Here is a 27632-nt window from a genome sequence, read left to right on the forward strand (position 1 = left end):
GCGGAAGTGAAAGCAGTGACTAACTGACTATGATAGTGAAAATGACTTTTAAGATGACATTCCGCTCTCCGAGCTACAGAAGCATCTCCTCCAAACATTTTATTGACAATGACAACGAATTTCTTTCATGTCCCGACACTCGTCAGTGATACGTTGACATAGTAACTATGAATGGTTTTCACTTTCAACAGTGGTTTTAGTATTTATGAAATAAATCATAAAACATTTTTATTTTTATGTTAGGTAAAAAAAAACCCAAAAAAAACATCGAGATCGGAGACGGTGTTCGAAATATATAAGACAAGGTAGATAACTCTTAAACAAAAACATGGACGAAATAAACGAATTTTGACGAGATAAGAGGTTAAATATAGATGCCATATCCGGAATTGTTATACACCTAAAAAGATTTCTTATATAAAACCAATACGATTTAGAAATAACATTTTTACTGTTAAACCAATTCTCATTCGTGGTCTATTGACCGGTCAACGGTTTACGAACTGTTGACCGGGCAATAGTTTGTTTATTTCTATTGGCTATGTAAGTCACGTGATTCTCGGTCGGCTTCTTTGCTTTACGTAATGGCAAGGTTCTCTGATTTGACTGATGTAGATACAGAATTTATTAGATGGAACGCAGAACAGAAACACAAAAAATGTAATTATTGATTATGAATTAGGATATTACTTAGGTTTTCGTTTAAACTAGTGGATGTTTTGATAAATGTATACAATTTCTCTGTCATGTAATGTTAAAAGTCAACAAATCATGTGCATCTAGATAGTAAAACATCCTAAAAATTGAAAGTATTTATCAAACAAAACGCAGTATTAAGTCTTCCCCGGAAGACATGTGTCGCCTGCTAGTTCATTCTATATGTTGAAAAAGTAAATTATTCAAATGGTTTTTGTCAGTTTAATACTCCTTTTAAAGGTTTTGAGAATTACTAAACATTCTTTAACGATAACTTAATTGAAATTGAAAGATGAGACATTATTATGCAATGGAATTTGTGGGAGAATCTGTTTATTAAATGTAGACTGAATGAAAACATATGTTTGAAAATATGTATCAACCTGTTACTGTGCTCTTGAAGACAATGGTAATAACCATAAGTAATTATCTGTTGGGTTTACTGCTTAGTCTTGTTGTCTTTTTATATATCCAATTTACTGTTTTTCAAGAAAAATCATAATTAGTGCTGTTCTGAAATCACATATACTGTCCTTCAGTATGGGAATTACAAATACTGTCCTTTTGTACATAAAAATACTGTCCTTCAGTTAATCATAAAATAAAATCTTCAGCAAAAAATTTTTTTGCTGTAAAAAATTCTAAGTCCCGGCAAACAGGAAGTTGATAAGCGACAGATTCGAAAATGTCTTACACAATACAGTTGGCCATACTGATGCTCTGTGCCAAATATCAGGGAGTTGCCCCATGTGGTTCTTGAGAAAACTGTGACAGAAATTTTTTTGCTGTAAAAAATTCTAAGTCCCGGCAAACAGGAAGTTGATAAGCGACAGATTCGAAAATGTCTTACACAATACAGTTGGCCACACTGATGCTCTGTGCCAAATATCAGGGAGTTGCCCCATGTGGTTCTTGAGAAAACTGTGACAAAAATTTTTTGTGACGACGACGACGGATAGTGATCCCTATATGTCGCCACTGCGTGTAACGCAGGCGACACAATTATAGACGGTGTCCTCGGACAACAGCTGTTTTGTTTGACCCTCGAACGGATCTGTTGCTCTCAGCCTACGGCTTTGGGCAACAGACCCGTTCTCGGATCAAACAAAACAGCTATTGTCCTCCAACCCAGTCAATAACTATATAATATTATTTGAATACAAGTAAATAAATTAGAGTATTGCACAGGCACTTGTTTCATACATATGGGCCCCCTCCTTAATAATACCACTAAGGAGGGGGCCCATATGTATGAAACAAGTGCCTGTGGAGTATTGGCCTTATATTGATTTGTTGAGAAAGAAAGATTATACATCAGCGGTATTTCTCAAAATATTTTTTGAAACACAGGTAAAAACACTTGAAATTGTCAACCGATTCTGACAAAAATTTGTACTGACTTACAAGCGGGTCAATGGCAAATTCCTACAAATTAACCTTACAAAATACAACCGACTTATGGGCGAGTAAATACGGTAGATTGCAGAAATCTACTAAAATTCACATCAGCTGAACAGTAGGACCAAGGCAACGAAGGTGAGTGATGTGGTAAATTGATGAAAATCATAAAATTTACAAAAGTGCAACTTCTGATTTATTATTACTTTATTCAACAAGTTTATATTTACAGCAGCTTTTCACAACAGTACTTACTATTTTATCATAACTTAAAACACTACCTGTGTTAAAAACCACTGAACTAAAAAATGAACCAGGAAAGCCAACATTCTCTGAAGGCAACCCCTAATATTAATGCAAGTTAAAATGCAACAAAAACCTCTTCAACACTGCAGTATACACCTTGCCAGGCACTAATGACCTAATAGGTATTCACACTGCATGACGCATCATCATAGATATTTATGTGTACTTGAACTTGAAATTGTTAAATAGCATACATCACTATAGTATTATACGTTAGTTTTAAAATTTAATAGAACTTATGTTCATATCAAATTATAATTATTTTTATATGTTTATAAAATTGGTGTGTAAAAGATGACAACATTCAGCGCTAGGTAATAAATGGTAATGGTTCATTTCAATATACTACGTATGTACATAACTTGCCTCATGCTAATAAATATTAATTCCACATATAAAAAGTAAATTCAGTATGAAATGGACACAGAATGCAACAAGTCGAGTGCAACAAGTTGAGCCACCATGACAGTTTCACTTCAAAATTAAATGCACAGAAGGCATGAATATTGTGTTTGGATACAAACATTGGCACCAAGAGAGTTTGTTTTTCACTTCCATTTGAAGCACAAATAATATCCACTTGCAAACTTCACAAATACACAGCACAAATGTCACTTCTGCAAGTTTTTCACAGGTATTTTTTTGTTGTCTCAAAATGAGATGAAAGTTCTAGAAGCACAATAAGCATTTTTCTGATATTGTGAACCTTAAGAATTGTTTCAATCAAACGACCAATCAAAATTAACTCTTCCATTCAACAGTGTTTCAGTCATATTAGAACACATAGCTTGGTACATCCAATTCCTTTTATGAAACATCTGCAAAAAATAAAATAAAAATGACGGTGTTAAATAGCACAAGTGACTTTCTGCCAATTGTAAATATCTATAAAGACCCCGAGACATATTTGAAAAAGAAGTCTGCAACAAAAATCCAATACTAAAAGAAGTGCACATCATTCATCCATTCTCAAATTATATAACCCTAGCTCTGATGCAAATTCATATTAGTTTAAAATGTGTCTCATTTGGGAAAATTGTCACTCAATCCCATTAAGTAAATTTTTTTAAATCAATTAGACTTTGGAGTGAATATGAGAAAACATGATCCAACTGAGGTGTAAACTAAAATAATAACTCCACCCCTCAAGTTGTATTTAATCTTTACTGTCTCAATTTACTAAGAATACTTTTGAAAAAAAAGAGACAATCAATGAAGATTGCACTTATAAACACTAGCCTTTAAACAAAATAAAACCAACAGATTCCTTGTAAGCCCTGGAAGAGTTTAGACAGGTGACAGAATCAGACATAAAACTTATCAATGATGATTTACATTTAAATAGTACATCCGGGCTATCATTAAGCCTCAAAGGTGAATCAAAATCAAATTTTGGTAGCACTGTCCATCTGGATAGTGAATTTTCATGAGGACTTACTCATTAGTAAAGCAAATTCACATTTAATCAAAAACAAAACTGAATAGGTAGTGTTACATTAGCATTAACAGATATTTTTGCTGTGTGTGAAAAGTATTTCAAATTCTATTATCGAGTAGTTTAACTGGGTTAGAAATACTTACAACTAACTGGTGTATCACCAAACCTTCTGTGAATCTGGTCATGGTTGAACTTTAAGAAAGCCTCATATTGTTCTAAAAATAGAATAGAAAAAAGAGGTGGAAATCTTAAAGAAAAGAATTCAATGTGCTTTTCTACCAAGTATATTAAATACATGTATCTGACTTAAAAAAATACTACAAGCAGTCTTCACGAAAACTCAGTGGTTCGAAGATTGAGACCAGGGAATTTCATGATTGGGTCAGTGAAAATAAACAAGATGTACTGTGAGCAATGCTCACTAAGAATACCCCCCCGGCTTACCCCAATCTCCCAAAGGGTGTTGTTAATAGGTATAAATTACCTCTTTCCTGAGTGTAAAAATATGGTATGCCTTTATAGAAGAAAATGGAAGATATAGTCCGAACACATATCAATGGCATAAACCTACAGTTTTGACCTTGAGATCAAAGATCAAGGTCATAAAGAGGTCATGAATGTACATGACACATAGTCTCATGGTGATACACCCATGTCTTATAGTATGACTATGTCAAAACCCTATAATCAATTTTGACCTTGAGGTCAAAGTTCAATGCCAAATGGAGGTCATGAAGGTACTCGACACATCGTCTCATGGTGATACACTCATGTGTCAAATATATGCCTATGTCAAAGAACAAAGAAGTCATGGCCCTGACACGAATCCATTGTAAAAACCTTTAATTTTGACATTGAGGTCAAGGTCATATGGAGGTCATGAAGGTACATGACACATCGTCTCATGGTGATACACTCATGTGTCAAATATGGTATGCCTATGTCAAAGAACAAAGAAGTTATGGCCCGGACACGAATCCATTGTAAAAACCTTTAATTTTGACCTTATAGTCAAGGTCATATAGAGGTCATGAAGGTACTCGACACATCGTCTCATGATGATCTACCTGTGCGTTAAATATGGTATGCCTAAGTCAAAGAACAAAGAAGTTATGGCCCGGACACTAATCTGCACAGACAGACGGACGGACAGACAGAGTGATTCCTACATACCCCCTAGAACTTTGTTCAGGGGGGTATAAAAATCGGGAAGACCGATGGGCTTGTAGACTTTTTGTAAGTCACATTAAATATAATGTTGGATTTAGATATTCCAAACGTCTTGCTTGCATAAATTTACCCTCAAAATAAAAATAAATCAATAAATAGCACATGAAGTGTTTGGACGTCGTGGTTTGTTTATTTTTTTTAAAGTAAAGAACGATAACTATACTTGTAATTGTCAAGATAATTTGCACGTTGATCACGTGAACATTCAACAAACAACTTGTTGAAACAACAAAAATGGCCACATTCTGTATCGCATGGTACCATTCCCAATGCCAAAAAATGTTATTTTCCCCCAATTTTGAGACTAAAAATTTCAATTCACTTGCCGAAAAACAGACCACTGACATCGTAATTTACTTAGTCTCAAATGTACGAGTTAACTAAAATGTTAACTTCCAGTATTAAATTGAAAGTACAGATCACGGGAGTGTGTACGTGTTGTAGAGCTACAACAATTCTAGAACGAGCCTACGATGATTCCTGATGTCTCACAACAGCAAATATTACAGTAAAAATTGTTATTTCCTTTCTTTGAAATCATTTGCCAATACATTGGTAGAAAATTTCTAATTTCTTCGATTATGATGCTATTTTCCCCAAATGAATGGGTACCGGTACCCGTGGATAGAAAGAAAAAGAAAAAAAAACCAAAAAAAACCCCACCAGGTTGAATTTACACATGCAACATTTTGGCATAATGATGTAATATTAATCTACTGATTAAAAGGCTACCCTTTGCCCTATTGATCTGAAAAAAAATTTACATCAACATTTTGAGATATCAAAAATTTGAATTCTTTCACATATAATTTTTTTCTTTTACACATTCAATGACTTTTTGTAACTATGACATAATGTACAGTAAACACCAAATGATATTTTTTGCAGTGATTGGGAAGACCATGCGCCATAATCCCATTCAGGTGAAAATTGGTGCATTAAATTATCTAATACATGCGCCAAAGTGCGCATTCATTATCGATTGTAACTTACGTTTTCTTCTTCTCTAGAATGAATTGGGTACAACTTACTTATTTTTTTGTACTTTCATTTTTAATTCCTATGTATTCTGATACACCAAATCTCATTGGTTGAAGCAATATAAATCAAAATAGATAACCTATAAGCTATTTCCTCTTACATCACACATCTCACCACGTCTTCTCATGCTTATACTTTAGCGTTTAAGTTTCGGAAGTCCAAGGACAGATATAGAAACGACAGAAAGTGAAAAAACCCAAAAAAAACAACAACAACAACCAAGAGACCGTCTTCAAATACCAATGCCATTAAAAGCAATGATACGGTTGAGAAGGGGACATTGAAACAAAGTAGAACATTTTCAAGAGTGGTGGAAAAGATGGTGGTCATGGTTCAGAGTTTCAATTAAAACAATGTTCCACTGCACATTTGCTATTTATTGAAATATGTTGATGGCCCATTAAAGGACACATCTCGTGTTTTCAAAGTATACAGAATTATATGCATTTTGTCTTCCTTATGCCTATAGAAATTAATTGTAATAGTTTGTTCACTGAAGTATTGCGATAATTAGCCACATTACGGACTTAAATCTAAGCCCCGATTTCAAAAAGCCTAGTTAATTAGATAGGTAGTCACATGTACAGTCACGTCATATGTGACCTTCGTTGATCAACTTGTTGTAATAGTAGTGTCAGATATTTTTAAAAACTCGGGTTTTAGGGGCCTAATTTATTTACCATGGATAACATTTATTTCGATGCTGACAAATTTCCCGAGTCTTATATCTTTTAGCCACCAGTGCAGTCTATACGAAAGTTTTTTGGACCACACAGGACATTCGGTCCTGTGTTTCGGTCCTGTGTAATCAATGAACACACTGGATCGAACCAAATTTTGTCAGACCGAAAAACCTAATGTAAAAAAGTGAAACACGTGAAAATGCAAAACCAAGGGAATCTTATTTATTATACTAGTAATACTATACCAGGGATCCCTCCCGTATAATACTAACTTTAGACAGTCCATGCGGTTTTAATCACATTCATTTACGTATTTGGATTTGTGTACTATTTTTTACTTATAACAAACATTTAAATGACTCTGCATCAAAATAGTAAAGCTCAAAACCGGACACTGAGACATCAGACATTCCGGTCCGCTGTAAAAAATGATGCGTCGGACCTGAGGCACTGCACATCGGTCAGGTCCGACGTCTTTCGCATAGACTGCCAGTGCATACAAATAGCGACCCAAATGTAGCGAGGAAAGCGAGTGTGAAATCTGCGAGTAAATAATGTTTACAAGGGATCACTGTCTAAACACTATTTGGTAATGCCATTTCTGTAACAACTGTAATTAGCGTTGTTGCTTTTCTAAAACAAACAGTGCAATTATTATTAAATTTATTTTTAGAGAAGTTAGAGAGGCCTAAATTATAATACGATTATGTATCATTGACAACTATATAAATAATAAAAATGATCAAATTTATTGTGAAAATCACAATACTTTTAAATTATTTTATTCAAGCAATTTTATTAATCATTATTTTTTGTTATCTACACGTTGTTACTTAGGAAGTGGGAGTGTGGCGTGCTGTTGTTGTAAACACGTACACGTTCCTAAAAAAAAATTAAAGCATTATAATTCAATTCAAAGTTGGGAAATATCCTATTTTATTATTTATAATTGAAAGTTCAATTATCTTTTATCTTTAAATTTCTTTTTTAAAACTACCAGTTGGTAGACACTGCTAGCAAAGTTCTGCCTATATGTTGTTACAAGGTGAAGGTCAGTTGGTGCAAGTGTATTGAATTTGAGAGCAGAACGGAAAGCATATGCGGTAGGCCTATATGTAACAGTGCGAAGCTTCGATAGAACCATTTTCTCGCAGTTTATATGTACGTCTTTGTCCAAGTGTTTGTTTGAAAAAGTACAGGGACAAATTCTACTGGGTTTTTTTTATGGCAAAGTCGTTGTGCCGACAAAAAATATTCACGTCTTGTCCCTCATACTTTCCTTCGAAAAAAAAAAAAAAAAAAACACAGTTCAAATCATCTCTACTGACAGCAAGTACACCCTTAAACGGCACAAAATACCCCAATGCAGTGTTATTTACAAGCCGTTAATGTGATAATTGTTTGTTTGTCAATTAAATCTAATCTGTTTATGAAATGGCCAACAACTGTTTTCAAATCTTCTCGCTCGAGGTCGCATATGATGTCACAGATAACGGCGCGTAAAATATTGAAGAAAATATGCATATCGCAAGATTTGAATTACATCGCTATCAAACTCGAAAACTACGCAAACTTTCTTTTAAAACACATGTAAAGTAGTTTTAGGCATGAAATGAATTAATTTTGCTGAAAAAATTAAAAAGTTTAAAAATATGCAATGTCCTTTAAATCTGAAAATGGCCCATTGAAAACTTGAACCATGGGGCCATAGTCCCATAGGCCATTATGGCCTTCCCAATCACTGTTTTTGTAAAGTTCTACACTTCTCCCCAACCATTTCACATAATACTTTGAATTTCATTGGCATGGCACATACATCATGAAATTGATGTTACATCAGTTTCTAAAAATGCTGGATTTTTCTGACAAAATCAGGGTTATCACTAGGGACTTTGATGAGTCCCGGACTGGTTTATGAGCAGCTTGAGTCCCATGAAATTTCACGAGTCCTTTTTTCTATCAGATGAGAAAAGTAAGATGAGGAGCAATTTTTCTGCACCCCTATTCAGTAGTGGTGTTCCAATTATCGATTATAATCATAAATCAGTCGATTGTTGGCACACTCTAAACGCTCGATTATGAAAATTTTAATCCAATTAATCGTGTTTTACATTTTGTTTTCTTGACAAATTTAGTTTTTGAAGAATATTCCTGCAGTGTCCTATCTATTTACCTAAAAAATATCATAATACCTGCGCACATGGGAATAATACATGTTCAGATATAGCCATACTTTTGATTCAGATATATAAACAAAGGACCATCCATCAAAGAGAATCTTTATACAAGCAAAGCCACATGTGAATTATGTAGATACAGGGTTTTCACTTCCTTTTCATTGAACAGGCCTATAAAGGATTTGAGAAGGCCCAATGAAAATCCTTCATAGAATATACACGATATTCGCAACCAATGAAAATCCGCGATACGTACCACTTTCAACAACGAGGAAGTGATATGTACCGTCTATATTTAACTAGTAAACACAGTCTATTTTTAACTAATAAGTACTGGTTATTTCGATGAGAATAATAATTAACTTCAAGTTAAAAAAAAAGAATGCAATAATTTTTTTTCCAAACACGATTTGAACCAGCAACTTAGTTTTCTGAGGTGGTCAATTCGGCCGGCTCCTAACGAAAACACTGAGATAAAAACAGCTTTTTTTTTTAAAAAAAAGGCCACTGTTACTCTGCACGCACGTATTGGGTTTTCAATTGGTGACAAAAGATTTTGACACTAAACAAACAACTGGTGCAAAGTGAAATACTGTCATTTGTGGGTTTTATAAATTTATACATAACAGGGCTTCAGGGAAAATGGATTTTCACCAGACTTTTACTCAAGACTCAAGTCAGGGATGCATCTGATCAGTGTCATTCACCATATTAGACACCTATAGATGCATCCCAAATGAAATTTTTTTGTGTCTGCGACTCATTATTTTGGTGTTAGTGACAACCCTGTAAAATCACCGTTACCATCTAAATAGTGTTTTCGCTTGTCAATATGCTATTAATGTAATAGTAGGGTGTACCTGAAATATTTGTCACAAAATCACTTTTAAAAAGTTAAACCAAATCTTATCACTTAGGGGCCTACTCTAACAAGGAAATTTTGGATCATTTTGAGAATTTTTGTGATGGGGAAGCTGCTGAAATTTGGTAGCAGGTCCTATGTATGAAAAATACTGCACATGAATACCTGCTAGCTTGCATGTGAGGACTGAGTTATATTCCTGTCTCACTTGATCCTCCCGATCCTTCAGCATGCGCTCACAAATCATACTGACTTGCCTAAAGGTAAAAATGGGAATGTCTTTTTTGTGTGGAGAGAGGGCATTGAACAAGGAGGTAGATGAAGATCCTGAAGGTAGATCCAAAAGTGATGACTGAGAGGAGGACTCGTGGGGAGGGGACATATTTGGTGGGCTTGGACATCCTGGGTACTGTAATTGTTTTCTTCTCTGCATTCTCTTTATTTCATGACTCAAATTTGTGGCAATTTGCTCTAAAAGAAAATGAACTCAGGTTAGATCCTCATCAAGTATCCACTTTAGGACCTACTACAACCGTCCAATAAATAAGGAGGAGCAACATTTCTTACTTCAAGCATATGGCATTTGTACTTATTTTTCCGTCAAAATACTTACTTTTACATGAAGTCTTATATTTGAGAATCCTTTCTGAACACCTACCTGACGATAATTTTGGTCCGACTTCCCCGAAAGGAGAGGGTTGAAGTTGGTGTTGTTTAGTAGGAGGAGTTGATGGAGATAGAGTCATGGGCATACATCTTCTTCGTTTAGGTGTAGTTTGGCTTGGGCTATGCAAAGGGTCGAATTCTAAAGATCTTTTCAAAGTTGCACCGCAAGCCATCTTTTGTTGATGGATACGGTTCGAAGAAAGTCCAAATTCCTGAAAATCTAGGGTACAATATGCCACTAAAGTGGACTGTATGATAAAAGAATGCCCAAACTGATTAAGTATGAAATAAAATATCAAATTGGACACTCCCTTTGGGCTCGATGAATCTTGATTTTTCAATAATAACGTAGACCATCCGCCACAAAAATGGAGTCTCTTCAAAATCAAAACAAGATAAGCCTCGTTTTGAGAACAATCATTTTCAATAAAACGAAAATACAAAAAAAAATTGCTATTCACAAATTGTACACCAACAATATTGAATTTTATATATTAATACTACTAATACATAGTTAATTAACATTTTAGGAAGTAATGAAAAGCTTATGCATATATTCCAATCCTTTTCTTTTATTCTTCGTTTTCTGCATAAGAATGTTACGCAATATCGATTTTGAGAAAGCAACAGAGAGCTTTGCTATCGGGTGAAAATAAACATGTCAGCTGTTTTTAATTTGAATGAAGTGTTGAATTTTACAGAAGCAAGTAAGATCAAATTACTGCTCTCATTATATATATCTAACGCATGATTTGTATTGTCATCACTGTTTCATTGAAAAAATCTGCAATATTATCGTATCGAATGTGATTCGAATTTCCTCAGTTATGGTATTTGTTTCACGCAAACTACGTATCAATATACCGACATGGGTACACATGATATTCTGCATTGGCAGTTTCAAGTGATATTTTGAATAAACTTTGCATTAATATGTTTTACGGCGTGACCGTGTTTGAGGGCGAAGCAAAAAAGTTTTGGCATTAGTATCTATATCCAACACAGGACAAAAATAACCCGAAGTTAGCACGAGGATAGAGCTGTATCAAAGCATCCTTTTGGACATTTGATCCGCCTATTTATTATATACTTTCAATTTCATCCCTTCTATTTTCTTTTAAAGTTTGCGGGCATATATCACACGATATATGCCCGGAAACATTCCGGCCCGCAAACATTACGTCACAATCAAATTTCTACGCCGTTAATTTTCAAATTTTTCGTGTTTTTCATCTTTTACTCAGTTAAACCGATAAAGTTATTGTTAAAAATAAAATTATTGTTAGTTTCTAAATGAAATTGAAAGTATATAATAAAAAGGTTATAGACTTTGTATGGGAAATATGTCGACCTCGTTTTTTGTCGCGAACGGACCTCGCAAGCTCGGTCCGTCTATGCGCCAAAAAACTCGGTCGTCATATTTTCCCTTACAAAGTCTATAACCTATAAATATTGAACGCGGGAAATATAACGCAATCGATGTAAACAATACATTGTGACGCCATATTCAGCGTCGTTATTTCGCTAATTTACAAACATAGCGTTTGAACCACAACAAAAAACATGGCATTAATCGTGGAGTGATTATATATGATTAAGAAAATAAGGTTTACATGCTTTTACGGATTTTATGTAACATCTCAGAACGACGTGAACTAGGGTAGACGAGATTCAAAATGGAGGAATACATGTCCACGCGCTAATATTCGAATTGACGCCATTGGTACCAAACTTTTCAAGTTCCATAGGTATGGTTTAATTTTTCATTATTTTCCTATATTTTCCTTTTAAGCATGTATATATGTGTTACCTATAGGGAGAGCTCCTTCGGGCCGTGAGAGGGCTTCGCCCTCTATTATAGTAGTTTGGTAATATGCGAATTTTAACTCAGACCCAATTTATCTATTTATGGTATATTTCAGAAATGTGAATGAAAAGCGGTTCCGTATCTCTGCCATTACTGTACACCTTTAAAGTTTCCTTTGAAAGTTATTGTATGCAAAAATGGTCAAAAGAAAAGGAAATCCTCAGAGAGCATCAGAGGAGAAACGGAAATGTTTGACATGGAGCATGGACACTCCCGGTGCAACAGATCAGGGAGGATCCATGTCAGTTATAAATGATGATGACCCATGCCTCTTGCATGAAATACAGCATTCTGAGTCTAACTCCACAAAACAAAGACAAAGGAAGGAACCAGATCAACATATGTGGCTATTTTCACAAGACTTGATGCATGATATGTTTAATACAATCTTGGAAGAATGTGTAATGTACATACCAATTCAAAGCACAAGAAAATTTAGGGGGGAATCTTTTGAAGTTGGGACCTTTAAAATGCAAATCATCAATGAGAGCTTCACGCCACCTGTCCCCTCACTGCTACCAGAGTGCATGGAGTATTGGCTGTACATTCATAAAAATCAAGGACAGGACCTGGAAAATAAATGTTATAATATGCTGTACTTTGAAACCTGTGAAGCAGATGAAAATGAACCAAAGGAGAAATGTCAGAGAGTATTTTGGTGTGCTAAATTGGATTTACCTTTACAGGTATGTAATGTTAATTAAGGAGTCCTGGATTCTAGAGGTGGGGCCATAATTGGGGTTTAAGGCATTGCATTTGAATAAGTAAGAAAATAGGAGAAATCTTTTAAATGTTCTTTCCAAAATTCACAAGGGTATAAAGATGCAAGCATCCTTGTGTAGCACAGATAAGGCCAAAATAAAATATATGTGTTTTTTTCAGTTTCCCGACCCTACCTACTTTTTTGCTGCCAACCCTAAAGATTATATTAACAATATATATTTAGATAAAAATAAAAATCTGCAATTTTCAAACTGAATTTTTTTTTTCTTTTCTCGTTTGAGTTTCTCTGATCTACATTTTGACTACTATTGCAGAAGTAATTGTAATGTATGTAGACAATCATGTATTCAAAGTGTATCAAAAATCAAGTCTTCGATTTTAAATAAAATGTTTCAATCAAATAAAATGTTTTACCTACCTTACCCAACCTATTTTTTTAGGGAATGAAATAGGAAACACACATATATTTCATATTGGCCTAAAGGTTAGTTTAGATATGATCACCAGTCAGATCAAGACCACACAGTGCTGTCACTCCCATCAACACTAGACTGAATATTGGACCCATTCCCATATAGGCTAAAGGTCACCAAATACATTCCCATAGGCAAAAGGTCACCAATTTTATGCAAAATTTTCCAAATACATTTATAAAATGAAAATATATTGTACAATGTAAATTGGTGAGGAAAAATTTAATGAATAGTCAAGAACTCAATAAATATAAATGAAAATATATGATTCTTAAATGTTTTGTTATTCTTATGTTTTAAACTTTATTTGGATGGAAAAGACAGTAAAGTTGAATGCAACTTTCATAATTTATCTAAAAACGATGATGTTTTTACTAATGAAAGGGGACCCGGTTACTGTAATAAAAAGTGATGTGATGACCCTGTCACAACTGAGGTTCAGAGTTTTCAAAGTTACAGTTTCACTAATTCTGTTTATTTGTGTTATCTTGAATGCATAATACTCAACATTTATTACTTTGTACTGTTATCGTAATGGGTAAGGCAATATCATCTGTCAGCACCTCAGATAGTGGTTGCTGATGTTCTCATGGGAATATAGATCTTCACTTGGAACCTTGAAGTTTGAGTCAGTTCTGCATTGTAAGCAGATATGGACTGATGTGTGGATTGAACTTCAAGTGTTTGAAGTTGTTAAACATAAATTTGTGTGTAAGAATGTGTATATTTGTAAATTGATAAACTATAAGTACAGCATCTGTCTTATTCTTGGACAGTATCACATTACATTTTTCTTAGTATGTACCTCATTTGTGAAATGAATGATTTGATTACTGATATACAGGTATATATTAAATTTTGTTCAAAGCTTAATTAATATGAATTGAGAGTGGGTCATCATTTTAAAGTTTTACATAGGAATATATGGGATTTTGAAAATGAAATGAATCTGAAGCAGCTAAGGTATAATTTCACAAATTAATATTACATCACATGTTACACAATAATCTGTATTTTACCACTATTTTTATTGTAGGTGCTACAGTCATTGAGTGAGTGCAAGTTTTTCCAGTGTGTTGGTAACTATGACAACACAGAGGGTGTCCTACATGTGACGGTGTATGGGTGGGAGATGTTACTGAGCAAACCACCATTCGCCAGTGAACCTGTCAAATCAAGAATCAAATCCACAGCTCTTCAAAATATTATTGGATATTTCTTTGATTTGAAAACCCCAGGTACTTATAAGGACAAATGATATAGAGGATTACATGAAAAATAGTTGTACCTCTACACATGATTAATATTAAAAATTCCCTTTGATTAATTTATGAAATGTCCCAACTTCTATGTACTATGTGAAATTCAGTGTGGGGTGTGGCATACAGAAATATTAGAAGTATTTTATGATAAATCACTATCTGATTAAAACGAGTCCCTTCTCCTTTCTGTCAGTAGGGTGGTTTTAATGACACGGATTCAATTGTTTCTTTGGCTTTTCTAGATAAAGAATAGATGAATATTTGCATGATGAATAATGAGAAAAATATGTCTTTAGCTTGTGGGATGAATGTTCATAGAGCTATTGTCATGATCCCATCAGCACCAGTGTATGCAGCATCACACTTTGAGGGGAACACTTAACCATGGCCATATCTTTTGAGTCAAGGGGAATAGGGCTTTGATATTTCACACATAGATTCCTCATGATTAAACCTTTTATTTGGTATCAAGACTTTTGACCATGATCTTAACACTAGGATCAAAACTGACCAATTAAGCAATTAAAACTATCCACCCCAAAAAGAAGCACAGGTTATGTGTCATATCTTTGTAATCTCCTACCGGTAATTAACATGACCAAGCTAGCTCCAAACATTCACCATTATCCAGGAGAGGTCCAAATGAAAATAAATATATGCTTGACTGATGATGTTTATACGCTACAACCTCTGTGAGATATTGAGAGTGAAAAAGAATGAAATATGTTTTACATGACCCATTTCACTTCCAGAGATCGAGAATTTTTGAGAGATCACAAGTTTGCTTAGTGATATAAAGAAAAAACTTAGGACTGTGATTTCATTGAGAGATTGAAGTTCGAGCCATCGAGAATCACCTGTAAATTGCTTATGGCCAGGTCTTTCATTTGGTACCTTGACCTTTTACCTACTTTTCAAAAACTTTAACTGTGGCTGTATCTTTTGAACCGGGGGGAGGGGGCAGGGTAAATAAAGTCACGCTTCTCGGCAAGCTATGCTGTCTTCTGACAATTCGGTATGTAAATGTCACATTTCTGTACAGAGACACTGCCATTGTAGACTATTCCCACCTTCCCTGTGTAAAGAGTCATGACATAGAACATTTGTATGCTGTGGTGAAGGAGAGGCATGATCAAACCGAGTTGGAAGTGACAGTGAACATACAGCACGAGTGGCTGAGACCTGTCCTCAGACCATACCAAATCAGGGGAGTGAAGTGGATGCTGCAGAAGGAACGTTATGGTCATCAGAATGAGAGGAAAAGTAAAGGTAGGAAACAGGGTTTCTGGTGTATAGTTTACTGATCTACTGTTGTTGAATGCATTTACAAAATTAGATAAAATAAAACTTGCTTATAAAAAATTACTGGAGAGTGGGTCACCTATTTTATTGTTGCCTGCAACGCTTATCAAAGACTTAAAGATTTGTTATGATAGTAAATGGTGGAGAATAATTTTCACTCCCTATAACCAAGATTTCCAAATACCTGGTAACCAAGTTTAACATGTTTAACTGTATATCTTCTGTGCATAAATCTTTTATCGATTTATCTATCAATTGATTGATCGAACTATCAATTGCTTATTTTGGATTAATAATGGTCATACATATGTAATCAGTGGTCAGTGTAATGGGTTGACCATTGATATCATTAATTGATAAGTTTCTTCAGAAATTTCTTGGTGTTTATGTTATATCCTGTGAACATGTAATGATTTCCAAAGACAATGCCTTTTTTATTTGGTTTTTTTCTAGCTATAAATATCAAGTTTGGCAATCTCCAATAGATAACACTATATATATGTAATATTATAGTTTATTATTCATATGTTGGTATAATACTGATATTGTTCATTTACTTGTGTATACACCTGATTTGCAATATTCATATATGTATGTACTCATTTCCCCATCAACATATAGTTTGCAGTTCATGTAGTCTGTAGTTAATGTTGTAAACATTTTTGAAATTTCACTTTTTATAAACCCTCTTGCTGATATGTTCTCTGGGCCCAAAATTGGAATGAACTTATCTTATCTGTAATGTATTTCAGATGAATCTATTCTCCATCCACTCTATAGTGAGATTAAAACCAAGGACAGCCATACATTGTACTATAACATTCTCGGAGGAAGGTAAATTGAAGTTTCCATGTAGATTGTAGAATTCAAAGTATTACTAGCTTCATGCCCTCTTCAACAATATATTATACAGGTGATAATTTAAAAAAAATCTTTTGTGTCTTGTAACTGTGACTGCTTGACATTTCAGCCTGTTGAGAGAACGGCCTCTTGCTGTTACAGCGCCCCCTGGTGGGCTCCTAGCAGATGAAATGGGCCTGGGTAAAACAGTGGAGGTATTGTCATGCATCATCCTACACCCACGACAGAACCTGGATCCACCTCAGAGAATCCTCACATTGTCAGAATATCAGGTAATAAAATTATCTGTATGAGAATTGTTTAGTCTTGAGGATTTACTTGAATAAATATCTTTTCTGAGATAAATGACAACATATTTTTTCAGGAACTTGACGGGTTAGAGTGTGTAAGTTTGGAGTTCAATTTGGAGGGAGTAAGAATGGTAAAAACTGACACACTGAATACTGATGAAAGCCTGCAAAGTTGTGAACAATCCAGTGCAAGCCCAAGCGAGGACAAAGATTCCAGTCAGATGACTATACCAGACATTAGTCATTCTGAATCTGTGGACAATCTCTTGAATGACTCGGGGAGAAATTCTTTGGTAGTCTCTGGAATGAATGAAGTCAGTATTGACTGTGACCGTAAGCATCTAAATGACTGCATTGATCTTATTTCCAAAGGAACAGATCTTTGCGACAGTAGTGAAAATAAAAATTGTGACAAAGATTGTTCTGTTGAGATAGAGAAGATTGAATCAGAGCTTGTGAGTGGTGCTGATTTGTGTGCCGAGGAAAATGGAGAGTCTGGAACTGGACATTTGGCAGACAGTAATTCTGTGAAAAGTTCTGATGATGCTCAAGAAAATGGTTGTGAATATAAAGATGATGAAAGCCTTCCACCTGAAACTGAATTAAAAAATGTTGAAGAAACAACAACACTGAACCATTCATACATGTATGTGGGAAAATCTCAATCTCCTAACCACAACGATGAACAAGATCCACCCCAGACTGAACAAGTTCCACCTCAGAATGAACAAACTCTAAGTACAAAAAGGTCAAAAAAGTCCAAAAGGTCCAAATCAAAACGATGGCGGGAAGCCAAGGATAAACCAATTAAAGTCAAGACAGCAGGGAGAAAAAAGAGTGTGAACAAGTTTGTAGAAGTAATTCCTGAGGACAGATACCAACATAAGAACATATTTGATCACACTGAATCAGTGGCACCCAAAAACTTCTTTGAGTGTATCTGTGGTATGGGAGATGATTCACGGGAGACCATTCACAAGAAGCAGACGCTGCACAGAGTTCAGTGTGTGAAATGTGGCCTGCGTCAACACGCAGAATGTGTGAGTTATGACCTCCAGGATCCCTACAGGGGGCAGTTCAAATGTCCCCACTGCCATGTGTTGTCGGTGAGTGCCTAGTGATGCAACTCATTTAGATAGTTGTGCTGTAGATGGACTGTTGCAGTAAACTTACATTCACATACAAGAAGTATTTGTGAGATTCTCATTTCACAAGCATCTCTCTGTTTGTGAACATTTTTCAATGTGAAGAAAGCAATTTTTTTGTGCACAACAGGTGTACACATTGGCTATTAACAAATATTATTGGTCAATAACACATTTTGGAATGATTTGAGTATAAAGGTAACATTGAATAAAAATTGATTTACAGATCTTGCTTTTACAGTGTTCGTTGTATTTTTTCTTCAGGAACCAATTAAATCTGGGGCCACGTTAATTATATCCCCGGCAGCCATTAGTCACCAGTGGATGGAGGAAATCCAGAAGCACATTAATAGGGAGTCCTCCCTTAAAGTTTTTGTGAGTACCGGTTTTAAAATATCAAAAAAGAAAATTTGCATCTGTAGAGTGAACATGTTAATCTTATATATGATTACATTCAAGTACTAGTCATTTTCAAAATGGAATATACAGGGAATGTATTTCTTGATATGAATAGCATTTTTTGCATGTAATTTTATGAACAACAGGTATATAATGGTGTTAACAAACAGAAGTTTGTCCAACCAATGACGTTAGCCAGTCAGGATATTGTAATCACATCATATGAAACGCTGCGCAGTGAAATCAACTACGTGGACCTGCCCCATAGTAACAGTAAATATGAAATTAGACGTAAAACTTGCTACATCTAGATCCATAGAACGAAATAATTGTATATTTAAAAAAAAGATATACTGGGGATACATGCCTTTTATTTTGCAGGTGAGAGTGGAAGAAAGTTTAGGCATCCCAAGCGGTTCATGGCCATTCCAAGTCCCATTACTGCCGTGGAATGGTGGAGGGTAAGGGTCAAAGTTCATTAAACTCAGAGTGCTATAGGAGTTATTGTTTTGGTAATGTTTTAGGTAATGTTTTGGTAATATTTTAAATAATGTTTTAGGTAATGTTTTGGTAATATTTTAGATAATGTTTTAGGTAATGTTTTAAGTAATGTTTTGATAATGTTTTTGGTTATATTTTGGTTAAGTTTTAGGTAATATTTTGGTAATGTTTTAGATAATGTTTTTGGTAATGTTTTGGTTATGTTTTAGGTATTAAATGTTTTGGTTATGTTTTTGGTAATGTTTTAGGTAATATTTTGGTAATGTTTTAGATAATGTTTTAGGTAATGTTTTGGGTAATGTTTTCGTAATGTTTTGGGTAATGTTTTAGGTAATGTTTAGGACACTTGCTGAACTTAAAGTTCCATAGATTCTGTTGAGTTATTGTGATGTTTTTCCTTTATGTAGATTTGTCTTGATGAAGCTCAGATGGTAGAGTGCACAACAACAAAGGTATGAGTCCAACATAATTATGTTAATAATTAGGTAAACTGTCTCAAAAATTTGGCTGGCTATGCCCAACATAGCTATGTTAATATAGATAAACTGTCTTGAATACTTGACTGGTTATGGTAACCTTGTGGTGATGGCACTATCCCGTATAAGTGGAATTTTTAGAGAGATACAAATTTAGTGATTTTGCCATAAAAATGGATATATAATATATTTAGCGAGAGCTAATTTTAGTGACTTTATCATTCCAAGAAAGAGAACTGTTACCTATGATATGGAATAAATTCTTTATTAGTGATATTCAATTTTAGCGATCACAACACCCTCGCTAATAATGCCAAAATTAAATCCTCACTAAAAATTCTGCTTAATACGGTAATCAGATCCTTCAATTCATGGAATGATACAAGGTTTTCACAATATATGCTTTAAAAGAACTGTAATGTTTAAAGAACCGTATGAATATGTCATATATATGCTATAATAGTCATTGTACCATAAGATTTTAATTTGTTTTCTTTTCTTTTTGTTATATATCATTTGTTTTGTTATTTTGACTGTATGCCAACATGATGATGTCAATAAATAAATTGAATAAATGATTGAAAAATGATTAAAATTCAGACAGCTGAAATGGCCCTGCGACTGAGTGCTGTCAACAGATGGTGTGTAACAGGAACTCCGATTCAGAAAAGTATCGAAGGTGAGTTACGAGATTATACAATAGATATCAAGTTCTAGTGATATTAGCTTTGGGAATATTTGGCAGATTTTTACGAAAAAGAAAAGTGGTTTGGAATATGGTGCTTTATTTTTTATTATGGAATTTCATTTAGTTTGAGTATTAGTATTTGATGATAGGAATTTTGGCATTTTTAATTTTTGTAAATTTTCCTTTCCTGTTGAAAGAACCATTATGCAATTTCCATCTCAACAGAATTACCCATGTTGTGGTATCAAAATACAATGTTTCTGTAATTTTACTAAAGACACTGAACATTCCTAATATAACAGAAGGGCATGTAATGAGTTTGGAAATTAGGCAAAATTGCTGTACATCGTCAATTTATGAGAATGTAAAATTGTGAATAAGATAATCTATGAAACTTAATCAAAAGTGAGACTTTTCAATGTGTCAGAATGAAAATTTTAATCAACTTCGATATTTTAAAATTACTTGTAGATTATAAAGAATCTACAGTTCTGGATTATGTTTTTGAAATAAGCATGAAGATATGCATGTATATACATGTAGTCTTGGGGTTGATATACAAATGTCACATTCAATTACTCTGAATCATATTTTTTTTTGTGGCTGAATGATTCGTGGGATAATTTCAGATGATTCAGTGCTTGTTAATCTGTCTGTTGTGTGATGTTTCTGCAGATTTTTATTTAGAATTTTGTTTCTCCCTCACAGATTTGTATGGCTTGCTGTTGTTCTTAGGAGTGGATCCATACTGGGTAAAGCAGTGGTGGACAAAGCTTCTGTACGAACCCTTCTGTTATGGGAAGGAGGAAGCCATGATTGATCTTGTTTCCAAGGTGATGTGGCGGACAGCCAAACACAATGTTCTTGACCAGGTAATATGGTAATAGAAGAGAAAATGATTGTTGATGCACAGTACACGTTTTATATAGTATATATGATGGTCCATATGGTAAATTTTTCAAACAGGGATATTTCAATTTATGATTTAATGATTAATGTTTGTTATTACTACTTCTCCTCTATCACTCTGCTTTTCTTCAGATTAACATTCCTCAGCAGACAGAGCATGTTCATTGGTTGACATTTTCCCCAGTCGAGGACCACTTCTACAGAAGACAATACACCATCAGTCTTCAGGACTCTGTGAAGGTCAGCCAGTTTTGTTATATAATAACCAACATTTTTAAAACTGTTATATCAACTCTCACACCCATAGTCTATTGACCGGTTGACAGTTTACGAACTGTTGACTGGGCAATAGTCTGCTCCATTTCTATTGGCTACGCAAGTCACATGTTTTTGAAGGTCAGCCAGTTATATTTCTACTTGATAGTGTTGTTTATGTGAGAAGGTCAGACAGTTATATATCTACTTGTGTTGTTTATTTGTGTGTTAAAATCACACGGGAATCAGGGTTTGACATTTATTTTTTTGAGCACTAGACCAGTCGGGCCACTTCATATGATTTTTACTAGACCTGACCTTACATCCACTAGCCCCGACCAACATTCCAGAAACTGATAGTTTTTCCATATTTAAATGTACTTAATTCAAATGACAAACATTAAGTTTGCATGAACTAAAACGTACTTAATTGTCTCAAAAAAGAGCTTTAGTCTCATCATTCAATTTAATGCTTTCATTTTCAAACACATTTTCTGTTTCTTTAAATTCTACCCGGAATGGAAATTCTCTAGTCCATATAAAATAAAATTATCTCAACCGTTATTTTAATCTCTATTTCATAAGCCCTGCTTTGTTTCTTCCCAACCTTTTACTTTTTTCTCTTGGGACATCTTTCCTTGAGGACGAGAAGTTGTATTTGAATATAGACATTCCCGCACATATGTCAACACCGAAAAATGGCTGTTTACGACTTAATTTATTAATTTGATAAAAACTTTCTTATATTTGATTCAAATAAACTGGGTTTTTGAAACAAAATGAAAATAAATTCATCTAAAACATATCTTTACACACATTAACATCGAGTAGATGTCGTAAAACATCACTTTCAACCGCGACTTATTTATTAGAACTAAAAATAGAAATTATGTCATCATGCGGTTCAAAATTGCTTGCAAAGTCTACAGTTATTCGTTTTTAGTTAAGAATAAAATATCTTATGGTTTAAAGTAAAGTTTCTTGTTTATTTTTTCAACACGACCAGTTGGACTAGTAAATTGACATTTTACCCGACCAGGCCTATCATTTAGTAGACTCAGTCGGTTGGACGTGCCTTAGTGTCAAACCCTGGGAATACACATTGTATTGGTTAATCTTTTTATATAATATATGTTAGATCTGTATAGCTTGACTATTGTTCTTTCAGAAACTAGATAAATGGAGAGACCCCACTGTAAAGCTGAGTAGTTTAGACAGAGCTACCACAAATCAGGTACCGTCGTAACTTCAAGTCTACGTATCATACATCTCATCCTCAGCACTGTATGAATCTCTTGTTGAAATTCAGTTCATCAAGGGAAATATCCTGCAGTGTCTGTGCATCACACCTGGGATTGAGCTGCTTTGATATAGATTTTGATTTGTGTTTGTCGTTATGTACTGATGTTTTATCTGTTGTTAGCTGCTGGGTCCCCTGCTGAGACTTCGACAGGCTTGTTGTCACCCCCAGGCCGTCAAAGGGGAGTTCCTTCCCCTCCATCTTAGAAGGAGGTAGGTTTTACAGCAAAAGCATTACATTTAAAACTATCATTAAAAACCTGTTGATTTTCAATTCAATCTGAGTCAGATGACTACCTTTGACTAGCTCTCCTTAGATGGTGCCAGTTCTATCTACATGGTGCAATGATAAATATTGATTACATACAGGTATTTACATGAGTTTTATTACACAAGCTACCACTTTTCAGTGCTATAACAAGTAAATGAGGTTACACACACCACTGCTTTTCAGTGCCATGACAATGGAGGAATTGTTGGAGTCCTTAACCAAGAAAACGCGGACGGAATGTGAGGAGAGTCATAGGTTGCTGATCGCTGCCTTCAATGGTCTGGCTGGCTGGTACATCATTAACGAACAGGTAAAAAATCCATTCACTGCCTTCAGTGGTCTGTCTGGCTGGTACATCATTAATGAAGTGTCTTGTGTCACTTGATTGTTTAGAATAAGTATAAAGTTTGACTGATGATATCACAATTGTGTAATGATTGTGAAATGAATTAAGAGTTTCATAACAGGGCAGTGTAACTATTGATGTAATCTGTCGAAGTAAAACTTTGAAAATTCATCAATGGAACCCAGGTGTTCCATGTTTACCGTATTTTGCCAAATATAATACGCACTTTTTTTAGAGAATATTTTTGTGCCAGAAAGGGGTGCGTATTATATACCACAATAGGTTTTTGACCTTTTTTTCCAGATGAAACTCGGCGATTAAGTAGTGTAATATTTCACTCAAAGACCAAGGCTTCGGATACTGTATGCCTTTTCACGTTCACCTATTTATTAAGTAGAAAATTCGACCTCAAGAAAATTACTACAGAAACGTAAAATTGCAGAAAATGTGATATATATACTTACAATATCTAAATAATTCAATTATCATGAAACAAACAGCTAATCAAATTGCATTGGATCTGACTATTCATTACATCGCATGCCGCCACTATTGAAAGCATGTGTACACAATAATGCCTTGACACGTGCTAAAATTGTTGGAAAATAATTTTGTCACTTGCTAAAAGTCTGTTTACTGTAAGTTTTATGAATAGGCCTAATTTTTAATGAAATACTTATTTGAATCTTTGAAATAACTATTCTTGCGTAAAAGCGTGTGTTTTACGAAGCCATTGTTGTGTACACTGCTTTTGTTAGATACCCCCTCCGGGTAAAGAAATACCTAACAAAATTTTTTTTCACACATTTTAATAGTCATCGTAGTTAACGAGGAGTTGATAATTTGCATCTTTGTACCTATCATGGTGTGTTGATTACAGTAAAATAAGCGATAGTTTAATTGTTTAATTTTATTTTTATAACATCGGCTATTTGATTGATTTTAAGTTTCAACAAAGGAAATATCGAGTCAGTTAAGACTTTAATGCTACAAAATCTCGTGCTTTGCTGAAATGAACAGGCTTGTCCGGGTTGATATTTCCCTGAAGATTCTCATTGAAGATTACCGCGATGTACATAGACCTCATCTCAAAAAGTTTGCAAATTATTGTGTGTTGTTTAGAATTCATTATTTCTGCAAAAATATTAAGTGAAAATTAACACCAAGTATAAAATAAAGATTACCACTTGGTCAAAATTTTTGCTGCGTATTATACACCCGAAGTGCGTTTTTTCACCAACTTTTAGGCTCAAAGTGGGGGGTGCGTATTAAACACCACTGCGTATTATATTCGGCAAAATACGGTATGTTTTTTATGGATACTCAGTTTTTATATAGCACTGTGATTGTTATCGGGAAGCCATAACTGAGCTGAGTACTGTGGGATTGTAAATGTCTATATCTGTTGATACTGAACCTGTTGTTGTTGATTTCCTCAGTTGTGCTTTAGAAATGTTATTGTTTCCTCAGTTTGTGGTTGCTGTAGAGATGGTGTTGATTTCCCAGTTTGCAGATGCTGTAGAAATGTTGTTAATTGTTTCCTCAGTTTGTGGATGCTGTAGAGATGTTATTGTTTCCTGAGTTTGTGGATGCTGTAGAGATGGTGTTGATTTCCCCAGTTTGTGGATGCTGTAGAGATGTTGATTGTTTCCTCAATTTGTGGATGCTCTAGAGATGTTGTTGATTTCCCAGTTTGTGGATGCTGTAGAGATGTTTGTTTCCCCAGTTTGTGGATGCTCTAGAGATGTTGTTGATTTCCCAGTTTGTGGATGCTGTAGAGATGCTTGTTTCCTCAGTTTGTGGATGCTGTAGAGATGGTGTTGATTTCCCAGTTTGCAGATGCTGTAGAAATGTTGTTAATTGTTTCCTCAGTTTGTGGATGCTGTAGAGATGGTGTTGATTTCCCCAGTTTGTGGATGCTGTAGAGATGGTGTTGATTTCCCCAGTTTGTGGATGCTGTAGAGATGTTGTTGATTGTTTCCACAGTTTGTGGATGCTGTAGAAATGTTGTTGATTTCCCCAGTTTGTGGATGCTGTTGAGATGTTTTTGATTTCCCAGTTTGTGGATGAAGTAGAGATGTTGTTTGTTTCCCCAGTTTTTGGATGCTGTAGAGATGTTGTTGATTGTTTCCTCAGTTTGTGGATGCTGTAGAGATGTTGATTTTCCAGTTTGTGGATGCTGTAGAGATGTTGTTGATTTCCCAGTTTGTGGATGCTGTAGAGATGTTGTTGATTGTTTTCCCAGTTTGTGGATGAAGTAGAGATGTTTGTTGATTGTTTTCCCAGTTTGTGGATGCTGTAGAAATGTTTCTGATTTCCCCAGTTTGTGGATGCTGTAGAGATGTACAGGGAAGTACTAAGGTCAGTGGAGGAACACAAAGATCGTCTCCGTACCGACGACCTCCAACAGCTTCATGCCATGTATAACCTGGACGAGATCCTCCAGTCCAAACCTGAGGGGATCCACCCGACCCTCAGGGACGGTCAACTCAAGGAACAGGTTTGTGTTCAGTAATGTATGTTAAACATTACTACCAAGTTTATACAGGTCAATGAATCCGAGTAAAACAAATTGCATCTATGTAAATTTCTTATGTGTCAGGTTTTTTTTACTGGAGGTGATCTGTATGCAAATTGCAAAAACAAATCTGATTCATAGAAACCCATTTACTTAGATAGTGATGCTGTGAATATGGAAATATATGTATACGTGTATTGTTTTTTCCTCAAATTTATAGGATAACCTTTACCTGTGTATGTTATTTCTGAGATGTGGTATGAAATGCAGTGTTAAGTGACAGATATATTGGGGGTGGGGGTAAGGGGGGTTTCTAAAAGGAAAGTTCCTTCTTGTATAGACACAGTTATACAGATATAGTTAATGGCTGTTGTTAGATGGAGGAGCTGAAAGTGAAATACCTGACAAAATCCAGGGCTGTGGTTCACTCTGTAAAGGACCAGCTGGCCCCTGTCACACAGAGTCTGCAGGATCTGCAGAGGGAGGTCAGTACAAACAATATTTAAACTACACAGTTCATATGCACATGGTTACATTAAATGGCCAATCATCCAGTAAGTCCTTTGTTTGGTTTCATTTTTTTTCTTTTTCAGAGAAGAAACACTTAATTTGACAGGAATTTTTTATTTGGAAATAATTGTCGTTTTCATCACAATTTTTGAGCTGGAATGTTCACGAATGAAACTTGACAAAAATGTTCACTTGTTTCAGTTAAAGGTTTTCATTGAAATGGTGTTTTCAATATGGATAAGTAATTGATTGTAATTTTAATCCAATTTATTCTCAATCTTGAAAATTATAGTACTAAGTACTTTTTAATCATCATTTGTAGCAACCAGACACATGACCAATAAAAGTTTTAGACTTATCTAAAAAGTTAAAGGTATTTTATGTTGTTAGGAGCTCAATACTATTTCATGCATGAATAGACTCTTAAAGCAATACAAGCTGTAACTGATGGCAAATAAATTGAAAAATAAAAGAACAAGTATTTAACATATTTGTGATTAGATTTATATAACTTAATAGAGTCAGAGTGAATCTGAGGCAATAAACACGTCAAATCAGCAGAAAATGTCGATTCATGAATCTTTGTCATCCTGTCAGTAATTCCTGCTCGTAATCTCCGATGTGCATTGACCTCAGAGGTCTCCAGTTTTGAAAAAGAGAAAAAGAAGCACTGAGCACATGTCAGATTTGTAAACAATTTAAAATGCCAATTTGTTTTTTAGAAAATTCACAATCAAAATTTTATTTCAGTGGCACATTTGTGTAATTATTACTTTCTTACACTTATAGTACTTCTTGTCATTCATCAAACGATGTAATAATTTAAAACAAACGACATGTGTAGTTAATCACGTCAGTTTCCGTCTTTGTATATGACCTCGGTCTCAGCAACTCGACTATGTTCAGCAATCATCATTCCCATGTCCATTTATACGACGCAATGATGGTACAGAATGCTCATTGTAGGCATGCTCTAATTGTACATGTAGACATGCTCTCATTGTACATGTAGGCATGCTCTCGTTGTACATGTAGGCATG

The 27632-nt window shown here is 34.7% G+C and overlaps 2 protein-coding genes across 9 annotated transcripts in view; one reads left to right on the forward strand and one right to left on the reverse strand.

The window, feature by feature from the left end:
• Positions 1-2283: 2283 nt before the first annotated feature.
• On the reverse strand, positions 2284-10945 carry LOC125675097 (akirin-2-like). 2 transcript variants are annotated; one of them, XM_048912589.2, is made up of 4 exons: positions 10490-10945; positions 9997-10302; positions 3982-4053; positions 2284-3218 (listed from the first exon to the last, which is right to left on the reverse strand). In XM_048912589.2, exons 1-4 carry the CDS (start codon positions 10668-10670, stop codon positions 3208-3210), a joined length of 570 nt encoding a protein of 189 aa, XP_048768546.1. In that variant the 5' UTR covers positions 10671-10945; the 3' UTR covers positions 2284-3207. The 2 variants fall into 2 exon arrangements, with proteins under 2 accessions (XP_048768546.1, XP_056016718.1); XM_056160743.1 differs by having other exon boundaries at positions 2284-4053; positions 10490-10920.
• Positions 10946-11091: 146 nt separating this feature from the next.
• The window catches only part of LOC125673589 (E3 ubiquitin-protein ligase SHPRH-like), a 37587-nt gene continuing 21046 nt past the window's right edge, over positions 11092-27632 (forward strand). For 5 of the 7 annotated variants that reach the window (XM_056160746.1, XM_056160747.1, XM_056160748.1 and 2 more), the window contains exons 1-19: positions 11099-11204; positions 12420-13050; positions 14597-14798; positions 15882-16091; positions 16877-16958; positions 17095-17257; positions 17350-18381; positions 18685-18795; positions 18966-19092; positions 19201-19280; positions 19728-19772; positions 20397-20475; positions 21193-21356; positions 21526-21633; positions 22817-22882; positions 23072-23160; positions 23402-23528; positions 25888-26064; positions 26460-26567. In XM_056160746.1, the coding sequence (XP_056016721.1) occupies positions 12502-13050; positions 14597-14798; positions 15882-16091; positions 16877-16958; positions 17095-17257; positions 17350-18381; positions 18685-18795; positions 18966-19092; positions 19201-19280; positions 19728-19772; positions 20397-20475; positions 21193-21356; positions 21526-21633; positions 22817-22882; positions 23072-23160; positions 23402-23528; positions 25888-26064; positions 26460-26567 (3519 nt within the window). In that variant the 5' untranslated portion in view covers positions 11099-11204; positions 12420-12501. Of the gene's footprint in view, positions 11205-12141; positions 12246-12419; positions 13051-14596; positions 14799-15881; positions 16092-16876; positions 16959-17094; positions 17258-17349; positions 18382-18684; positions 18796-18965; positions 19093-19200; positions 19281-19727; positions 19773-20396; positions 20476-21192; positions 21357-21525; positions 21634-22816; positions 22883-23071; positions 23161-23401; positions 23529-25887; positions 26065-26459; positions 26568-27632 lie in introns of all 7 variants that reach the window. The other 2 variants (XM_056160745.1, XM_056160744.1) reach the window with 2 other exon arrangements.

This window comes from Ostrea edulis, chromosome 3, assembly GCF_947568905.1.
Source record: "Ostrea edulis chromosome 3, xbOstEdul1.1, whole genome shotgun sequence".
Classification (NCBI taxonomy): Eukaryota; Metazoa; Mollusca; class Bivalvia; order Ostreida; family Ostreidae; genus Ostrea; species Ostrea edulis.